General features: G+C 39.2%; 1 protein-coding gene across 1 annotated transcript; it reads left to right on the top strand.

Moving 5' to 3' along the window:
• Positions 1 to 3,144: 3,144 nt before the first annotated feature.
• On the top strand, positions 3,145 to 9,670 carry ALG12 (ALG12, alpha-1,6-mannosyltransferase; the record flags this gene model as incomplete). Its single annotated transcript, XM_009870092.1, has 8 exons — positions 3,145 to 3,342; positions 3,494 to 3,626; positions 4,070 to 4,243; positions 5,614 to 5,808; positions 7,098 to 7,201; positions 7,668 to 7,891; positions 9,232 to 9,401; positions 9,595 to 9,670. Coding segments are annotated over exons 1-8 (1,241 nt in total), but the record flags the coding sequence as incomplete, so codon positions are not given.
• Positions 9,671 to 10,134: the final 464 nt, after the last annotated feature.

The raw sequence follows: 10,134 nt of genomic DNA, 5'->3' as shown, positions 1-10,134 counted from the left end.
CCTTCCCACCCTGACAATTCTATGATTCTATAAATTCAGCAGGCAGCTTGGCTGCCAGATTTAACGTATTTATAATGGAAAGTGTCTTAAAAACACAACTGGGCTAAATATGGTAGATTTTTTTATGGAAAGAGTAAAAGGGTTATTACTGGAACTAGTGACACTTGCACAGAACAAGTATAGAAAAAGAATAAACCGCTTTTGATGGAAGGTCTTCATCCTTTTGTTAATGTCAGAAAGTAATTTATTTTCACCCAGTTTAATTCCAGGAAGAGATGAGTTCTTCGTGTTGAAAATCTCTGCTCTTCCATGATTCAGTGTTTACGTAGACTGATCTGTTCTCCCTAGTAGAGAGTGATAGGATGAGGGGAAATGGATTTAAATTGCACCAGGGGAGGTTCAGGTTAGATATTAGGAAGAATTTCTGTACTGAGAGGGTTGTCAGCCATTGGAACAGGCTGCCCAGGGAGGTGGTTGAGTCACTGTCCCTGGAAGTGTTTAAGAGACGGGTGGCTGTTGCATTGGGGGGAATCATTTAGTAGGTGGATAGAGCTGGGACAAAGGCTGGACTCGATGATCTTCAAGGTCTCTTCCAGCTGATACCATTCTATGATTCTGTTCTGTGATCTGTGACAGGGAGTCAGAGTTTTATGTTGTATAGGTCTGAGGAAGATTCTGCTAAAGTTATTAGAACATTGATGGTGGATGAAGCTGTTAGTATTTGCTTACAGTATTCCTCTAACCTTACTTAGTAAAAATACTTTTATTAAGTGAAAATCTGTTTCTTTGCTTTGGGCTTTTAAAAATAAAAGCTGTAATTGCAGATATTTTGCCTTTATAGAACAAATTTATTTTAAACATCAAATTCGGTGTCTACCTGTCCTGATAAATTCCACTTGAATTTTGAGATTTGTCAATGTCAGTTTTCAACAGAGCGAGTTATCTTGGGTCTTGACAAGATCACTAAATTTATTAGGCTTTATCTCGGGAAACCTAGGTGTTGTCTTCATGCTTTGGTTTTTTATCTTCTAGCATGTTTCCCTTCAGGGAATCTCAGTGTGTGTAATACATATAATTATCTTCAGAATGTGTGACTATGCTGGCAAGCTTACTTTCTTCAGGCATACAAAAGGATTGGAGTCAACAAGATAAAAAAGAAAAGCCTTGTGATAAATGGTGTATGGGATGTGTAGCTTCACTGTCAGTGGTCAGAGTATAATGAACGCAGTATTTACAGGTGAGGGTAATATCTTTGATTACACAACTGATCTAGTTAAGTAGGAAAAAAACCTTGGCTCTTGGGTCCTTTTTTTTACCTTTTATAAGGATTCCTTGGGTCCCTTTCATTTATCTGAAATACTAAGCGGTGAACGTGGAGTGAGGGATACCTGCCACGCTGGTGCGTTACACGCTGCTTCACACGACACACAGGCTGCTGGAACGCCCGTGTGCATTGATCCTTCAGTGCCCGTTTTTCTCCCTTGGCCAGAAACGTGAGGTGCCTCCTTATTTGTTGGAAGAATTCAGCAAGGGAGCTTTCTAGAGACGAGAATTTGTACAGGATGAATTGTCCTGTGCAGAGGCTTAGTTCTGGCCAAATGCTCCCTGAAGCGCTCCTACTGGCAGTCCCGTAGGTCTTCCACTACTGCTGTGGAAAAGGATTCTGTCGTAGCACAACTCGTTTTTATCCATCCTTGTGAAGAAGTAGTACTAGGCACAGGTGAAAAACACTTTTTCTCCCTTCCTGGGATGTTGTGTTTATTTTGGCTCTTACCATTGCAAAACAAGCCAGAAAGTCATAAGGACTTACCTCAAAACTCTGTCTTTGAGCCCAGGGTTAGAGCTTCAGTTACATTCTGCAACAGCCACAGTCATGAGAAAAAGAGGTGCTGTCAGTGAGATACCTACAGTAGTACATAGATACGTTGAATTTACAGGAGGTACGCACGTTTTGGGATTTATTTGTGTTAGCTGTGAAAATAAGGAACACTAGCTCACTATTTATTTTTATTAATGAGCAGAACGAACATCAGTTTGGGGTAGAAAGCAGTTGCTAAGTGATCCTAGCAGATTTGCCAACTATCTTACATCTGTTTGATGGACATGTTTAGGCAAAAACATGGGAGAAAGCATCTAACCAAAACTCCATTTGTACATTAAAAGCGCTATTTTTAAAGTTTTATTTCTGTGAGAACAGGACAAGAATAGCAGTAATCAAATTCTGCCTTGTATTAAATTGTACGTTTACAAAAAGTGGAAAGCTTAAATTAAGAGAACATAAAATAGATTGCAATGTGTTTGCAGGAAATGGTAAAAAATGGTCATGGAAAATAACTTCTTATTTTTTTTAACTGGTTTATAGTCTGAAATTAGAAAAAAATGAGCCGTAACAATACCTATACTTATTTGCTCTGCCATCACCTGGACACATGATTTTTATCATCGTGATGAAATACATTGGAAGTACTACCCTAAGAGTGGCTCAGCACAGTGTTGTGACACTAGGTGCTAGGGAGAGCTGGCCCTGGTTTGTGAGTAGCAGTGTGAAGGGTGGCGCTCAGACCTCCTCACGCCGCAGTGACGTGTCGTGGGGATTTGTCCTTCACTTGCCGATTCCGGACCTCGCTGCTGCCAAACTGGGAAGATCCAGGCAATTTCTGTTCCAGGCAATTTCTCACCCTCATGGTTCCGCTCCCACTAGTTTCAGAGTCCCAGACAAACGAGGGAGTGTGTTCTACAGGTCATGTTTAAGTCTGGTGTGCGGCTGAAGCAAGAGTAAATGGCAAAGCTGCCTCTCTCACAAAGCGCAGACGTAATCGAGGTGGTGCAGCGGCATCAGCGTGGAACGTGAAGGGAAATATTTTTTTCAAGTAGGGTCTATGTTGTCTAAGTGAAAACTAGAACTTTCACGTTTGCAGAAAGAGGCGTAAATCCTGAAATGCTGCCGGAAAATGGTTTTGGCTATCCACTCATTGAATGTATTAAAAAAAAAAAAAATACTGGATGGATTATTTGATCTATTAGTCTTTGTTTGAATTTTTACACTACCATGGTACATTTTCCTTGCATTATCAGTCTCTCTTTTTCTGTTTATACACTTCATGCAGTATTATTGATGTATTCTCTTTTAATTTTCTTTTTAATAATAATAGAATACATGTGAATTTCAAAGCCAAGATGGCTCAGAAGAGAAGCTCAAGTGGGCGGTCGTTCCCGTTACTGCTGCTGCTGATTGTCGTCGCCTTTGTTCATTTAACCGTCTGTCCTTTTACAAAAGTGGAGGAAAGCTTTAACCTACAAGCTATCCATGATGTGGTGTACCACCAACTGGACTTAGATAAGGTAAGTTGGAAAGAAGGTGTTCTCCCTTGGATACTGGTAAAGATCTCAATTCCCTGCTATAGGAGTAGGATAAATGCAATGTCAATATGACTTATCCCAGGTTTCCTGTGTTTCTGATTTGTGTATCTTACTTAGATTTTCCTTTTTGCAGTATGACCATCATGAATTTCCTGGAGTTGTCCCGAGAACATTCCTTGGACCAATTTTTATTGCTGCTCTTTCTAGCCCAGCTATATATGTACTTTCTGTGCTAAGAATGTCCAAGTTTTACTCCCAGCTGATAGGTATGAGAACTTTAAATTGTCAAAATAGAGATGTTTTTACTACTGGACTAATGAGTGACACTGTTCTAACATTCAGCATTTGGATAAATGATAAAAATGTCATAGTCTTTTCTTTAGTGTGGGATTTTGCAAACTGTAGGCACTTAGAAGCAGCATGGCAATGCTGCCCCCGCTTTGGAGTAATTTCACAGCGCAAAGAAAGTCTGTGCTAACAAATGTCAGACGGTGTAGAAAAACCAAGTGTTTGTCAGAGAATATACTGCCATGTGTCCTTCCAAGTATGCTTTAGAAAATATGAACTTTTTATTTCTTTAGAGTGACTTATATTGTGATAGCTTGAGAATTATTCTTTGTAACTTCTGCCCAATATGTGATGTAACATGGTTCTTTGTAAATGATCCATCTGACATTACTCTTATTTCCCGTTTTTATTCTTATGATAGTCCGAGGAAGCCTGGGGCTCAGTGTGATTTACACATTGTGGAAGTTGCAGAAAGAAGTTAGAAAGCAGTTTGGAGCAACTACATCAACAATCTTCTGTCTCATCACTGTTACTCAGTTTCATTTGATGTTCTACTGTACACGAACCCTCCCTAATGTGTTTGCACTTCCTTTTGGTAAGTATTTGCATAGGAATAATTTTAAAATACAAAGTTCTTCTCAAATGTATCAATAGTAGAAGCACAGAAAATGTGTGGTCAGGCCAAATTAATATATATGCTTAAGTTGTATAACAAGATTAGAAATATTAAGCAGTTGTGATTTGTTCCTTTTTTTTTTTTTGTTAACCACATATGTTTACAATGACTGTTGAATCAATTTTTGTTGAATCTGAATGTATGTGGATGTCAGATAGCTTTGATTAGATGTTTGCTTACACATATCTGATGCATAAAACATAGACCTATTCTACAGGCAATAGAAGCACTTGCAGTTCATAAAAAAATCTGTGAACTCGGTCTGCATGGGAAAGGCTTTCTCAAGAGACTGTGGAGCAAACTCCTACTGCAACATCTCTACCTTCCTCTTATGAAGTTACCTACAAATATAGCAGTTTGATTTCTTTTGTTGTTTTGTTTTATTCTTTTTTGCCCTTAAGTATACAAAGTCAAACCCTTACTCTGTGCATACAGTTTTCCCTCTCATCATCTCTGGGGAAAGATTAACCACATGTGACAGGTACTAGCCGAGTCACTTAATGCATCAGTGCAAGTTGCTCAACTAATAAAATAATGAGGTTGGTGCAAGAACCTGTGCAGATCAGAACTGAAAAAGGAAGCAAAAAAATTGTCAGATGAACACTGTGTAGTCATAAAATTTTCAGATAATTTCTGCAGGTATTAAGAAATACCTGCAGTTTCCTGGCTTAATATTTCACATGTTTTCTGTAGGATCGTGACCACTTTGCTATGTGGTCAGTGTTAACAAGTGATTTGAACTACAAAAAGTAGATGTAACTTCATCTGTAGAGACAGGGATTCGTCTTCCAGCTATCTATGCAAATAGATTTATAATTCCTGAGCAGTAGTTTGTAGTCTCTTTTTTGTAGTACTGTTGTCATGAATATAGGATACACTCAGCCAAGAGAATAAACTAACTCTTCATCTGATACTGAGCAATAGTTTTCTTAGTTTGAAAAGCTTTTAGCACTCTTTTAGGGTTTGGGTTGGTTGTTGTAGTTGTTAGGGTTTTTTTTCCCCCAAAAGCTAATAAATATATTCATGAGGAAGAGTTCCCATGTGTTCCTTCAGTGGTTATATTTTTCCTAATTACTTAAGCATCGAGAATAGGAAGCTATATGTTATTTCAAGCTATGTTTCTCTAACACAGGAAGAATTTCTGGATTAGAAAAGGTAGAAGACCAAGACACAGAACCAAGGATTGGTGGGAACTTAGAGGAACAAGACACCAGTACTGAGAAAGGTGTTGCTCTTTAGAAAACTCATAGTTCAGTGTGTCAGGTGATGTGCTTTCTTTATTTTTGCAGTGCTCCTGGCATTGACGTTCTGGATACAGCAAAAGCAAAGACCTTTCATTTGGTTCTCAGCGTTGGCAATTATAGTCTTCAGATCAGAACTCTGCATATTCTTAGGCCTCATGCTCCTGGTGACATTATTAACTAAAAGAATCTCCATTTTCAAGGTGCTTTCCCATGCTGTTCCTGCTGGAATTTTTTGGTTGGGTAAGTAATTGTTTGGAAAAAAAACAAATGACACACAGTAAATTTAGCAGAAGGCTGGAGGTTTGACTGACTTCTCTGATGACCTGGCCCTTAGAGTTTCCTTTTTTTCTTTTTTTTTTTCTTTTTTTTTTTTCCATTTGCTAGTAATATGACAAGGGTATTTATTTCTCTGAAAATTCCTGTGTGAGGAAATAGGTGTGCACAGAGCAGTGCAAGAAAAATACTCTGACCCCTGCCTTTAGACGCTTATAATATAATGTCCTAGTATTAAAGAGGCTTAGATATGCCAGTTGACTTCTGTATAATTAGTACATGGCTGTAGCTACATGTGCATTATCAGCTGTAGTATCTGTTGCCATAATAGGCTGAACCCCAGGATAAAACACAACAGCGTGACAGACAAGGATACTGAGCAAGAGGGTTGTGGCAAGAGTCACAGCTCAGCTCTGTTTCTCTATTACATTAATTTTAATAGCTAAAGTGATTATCCGTGCTAGAGAGGTTGAAAAGATGTTCTTGTCTGCTCATCTACAGCAGGCTCATGCATATGCATGTCAATATTCTTAAGCTTCTCTGCTAGGCTACCTAATTAAAAATGCTGCTGTCAGATGCCTAATGACGACCTCTGGTACTCTGCTGTCTCTTCCACAGCATGGACAGTAGAAATGGTGAAAGATCATGCCACGTGCATTTGGAGGCACCTCACAACATAAAAGTTTGGAGGTCCGATGGGACTTAGTCACTGGTACTCCCATTCCCTCTCTGGGCAAACTTCTTAAAATACCAGAGCAGTTTTCATAGAGCTGAGCAGAGGAGATGGGGCTGTTGGATTTGCTGCTTTTCTGTCTTTTTGCCTTTCATCCCTTATCTTCCTTCTTCCCTCCCATCTAATAAATAGAGGTTGAAAACAAAGCTTATCAGCTTTACAATAACAATCTGTTTAGTACTATTTGAAGTTAACCTGGATTTCTTACTATTTGTCCCATTTAATGCTCTAATATTCTTTTCAATCAAACTTTAATTAAACTGCTGCTTTTCACACCTGGGGTTGGAGTGGGGCAAATCTCAGATTCCTAACACGCTTAAGACTTCTTAATAGAAGTGCCTCCCTTCCCTGCATTTCCACTGGCAGACAGACAGATTGAACCCTCTCTGTGGCTTTGGGTGGGCCTTAATATGCACGTTCCAGTTTATGTGGATCTCGTCAGTAAATGTGCAATTTGGATGTGCTAATTTGCTTTCCTCTAGTTTTCAATTCACACAGATTTGTATTTCTCTAATTCTTTTAGGGCTAACAGTTGCTGTGGATTCTCTATTTTGGAGGCAGCTTGTGTGGCCTGAGGGGAAAGTGCTCTGGTATAACACAATTTTAAACAAAAGTTCCAACTGGGGAGTATCCTTTGAAACATCCAGGGAAAAAGATCTATTGAACACTACCAGCCAAGGCAAAAACTTGATGATGTAACCTATTCCTAAGACTCAGTTATGGCTTTAAATTTTACTTTCCATCTAGTATTTTGTTATTTGAAGCTTATGAGACAATGTCTGTTTCTTAGATCTTGCCTCTACTGACTGTTCCTTCTTGCTGCTTATTGTTCTACCAGTGCAGAGCCAGATTTCTTCCCTTTGGTCTTTCATGTTGGCCATCGTTAGAGCCATTTAATTTGCCTCTGTTGGGTGATGTGAGTGTAGTTAGGCAACTGCTTTTATTTCTTAACGGGTAAGGCAGGAACTCCAAAACCTAGAAAAATGTAACATACAAAAAGCATACTGTGTATTTGCAAAATTTGCATGTACTACTGTAAAGAATAGTACTTGCTATCATTGAAAGCATCCTTAACTCTCCTTTTACTTTGAAGACCTCTCCCTTCTTGTGGTATTTCTATTCAGCCCTGCCTCGTGCTTTGGGATGCAGCATTTTATTTGTACCTCTGGGTGTAACAGAAAAGAGAACTCGAATATTGCTTTTGCCAGCACTGGGCTTTATTTTCTTGTATTCATTTCTCCCACACAAAGAGCTGCGTTTTATCATATATACTTTCCCTGTCTTCAACATAGTGGCTGCTAAAATGTGCTCACGAATGTAAGTTCAAAATTCTCTTTATTTATATTTTTTTCTCTGAAAATACAAAAGAAAAGGAAAATTATTATTACTATTTTTATGTTAGTCTTTCCATCTGGGAATCTAGATCATCCTGAGATCTTCACATGCTTTAGGAAGGAGGTCTGTATTGTTGTACCTGTTCGACTAATGAGGGAAACGGAGACAAAGAAAAGTTATGTGATTTGAGAGGACCGTTTGGCAAGTCTGGGGCAGTCAAGAATAGAGCCCTGGTTTTACTGTTATGCTGTTAGAGTTCAGTTTATTTTATCCACCAGAAAAAAAGACGTATTCCAGTGTACTACTGTGGTGTTAACGTAACTTACCTTAGGAGATAGTTTAATACACAGGTGGGGCTCGTGAGTTTGTGTTAAATAGTTTAACTTGGGTATACTGAGTAAAGAAATATAAGCTCTCAAATTCTCTGAAAGAGAATACTTTTGTAGCTAAAGGTTTTAAACACAGAAATACTTGGCTTTATTGATGAGCTTGCATTAGCTTTATTAATGAGAATATTCTAATTTAAATGTCACTAGAAGCTAGTTTTTAGAAATAGATAATAAATTCATTCCATGCACGTGATCTATCTAGAAGTGGATTTTTCCTTCAGAACTTTTACAAAAACTCATTTGTGACTGTTAAGCTCACCTGTGGAAAAAGACCTGGAGGTTCTGGTGGGCAGCCAGCTGAACAGGAGCCAGCAGTGTGCCCAGGTGGCCAAGAAGGCCAACGACATCCTGGCCTGTATCAGAAATGGTGTGGCCAGTAGCACCACGAATTGATTGTCCCCCTGTACTTGGCACTGGTGAGGCCACACCTCGAATCTTTTGTTCAGTTTTGGGCCCTTCATGGCAAGAAAGACATTGAGGTGCTGGAGTGTATCCAGATACAGGGCAGCAAAGCCAGCGAAGGGACTCAAGAACAAGTCTTAGGAGGAGGGGCTGAGGGGAAGCCTTATTGCTCTCTACCACTACCTGAAAGGAGGTTATAGTCAGGTGGGGGTTGGTCTGTTTTCCCAAGTAACAAGTGACAGGATGGGAGGAAATGGCCTCAAGTTGCACCAGGGGACGTTTAGACTGGATAGTGGGAAAAAAATTGTCATGGAAGGGCTGTCAAGCACTGAAACAGGCTGCCCAGGGATGTGGTTGAGACACCATCCCTGGAGGTATTTAAAAGACATGTAGATGTGGTGCTTAGGGACATGGTTTAGTGGTGAACTGGGCACTTGGACTTGATCTTAAAAGTCTTTCCAACTGAAACTATTCTGTAATTCTACGGTTCTGTAACAGTTTGGGCTTACTTACTTTTTCTCCCCTCAACAGTCTGAATAACTACCGGAAATCCTGGCTGTACAAACTTGGATCTTTCTTTGTTATAATGCATCTTCTAGTTAATACTGCTTATTCAGGAACATCTTTATATGTTTCGCATTTCAATTATCCTGGAGGAGTGGCAATTCAAAAGTTGCATGAATTGGTACCTTCAACAGCAGGTATGTGAAGCTGGCTTGAGCTATGTTTGCCTGATTTCAGTTGCAGGGTGTTTTTGGTAGTATACCTGTGCATGTATTGCATGTAAATAGTGTGGAAAAGTAATATTCAACTTTTCTGTTACTATTTTGCTAATTTATTAATCAGAGTGTTCTTAGAAGAATTTTGAAACTCTGTTTTGTTTTCTTCATGTAGACGTCTCTGTTCATATTGATGTGGCTGCAGCACAAACAGGAGTTTCTCGGTTTCTAGAAATCAATTCAGACTGGAGGTAGGTTATGAGCTGAGGTATTTTTATCTGAAGACAGGAGCCTGCTTTTTTGGGTTTTTTTGTGTATGCACAGGGGCAAGCATCACACATGGTTGCTGGTACAGTGTATTTATTAAGTCAGGTCAAGAACAGTGTGAATCTCCAGACAGTTTTGATGCATGCAGTGCTGCCATTTCAGAAATAGTGGCTTATCTTCTCGTTTTCTTTGGTTTTGAATGATGTGCAGCAATGTGAGGTTTATCTGCATATTAATATTCAAAGCCTTTTTTTTAATGTAGAACATCCTTCCCATAGATGGCATTGAAGCTGCTGTTGTGGGCTGTTGGTCACACTCTTTGGCTCTGAGAGAGAGCAGCCAAGTGCTTCATTACTATGACCAGCAGTGATGTACAAACAGTTTTAAGAACCAGAATATTGAAGTGAATAGTAGGAGACATTTGTGGGATGATATTGTAAATAAGCTG

The sequence above is a fragment of the Apaloderma vittatum genome, unplaced genomic scaffold (assembly GCF_000703405.1).
Source record: "Apaloderma vittatum isolate BGI_N311 unplaced genomic scaffold, ASM70340v1 Scaffold22425, whole genome shotgun sequence".
NCBI classification, from domain to species: domain Eukaryota; kingdom Metazoa; phylum Chordata; class Aves; order Trogoniformes; family Trogonidae; genus Apaloderma; species Apaloderma vittatum.
Note: the sequence above shows the minus strand (reverse complement) of the source record. Positions and strands in the feature narration are given on the sequence as shown.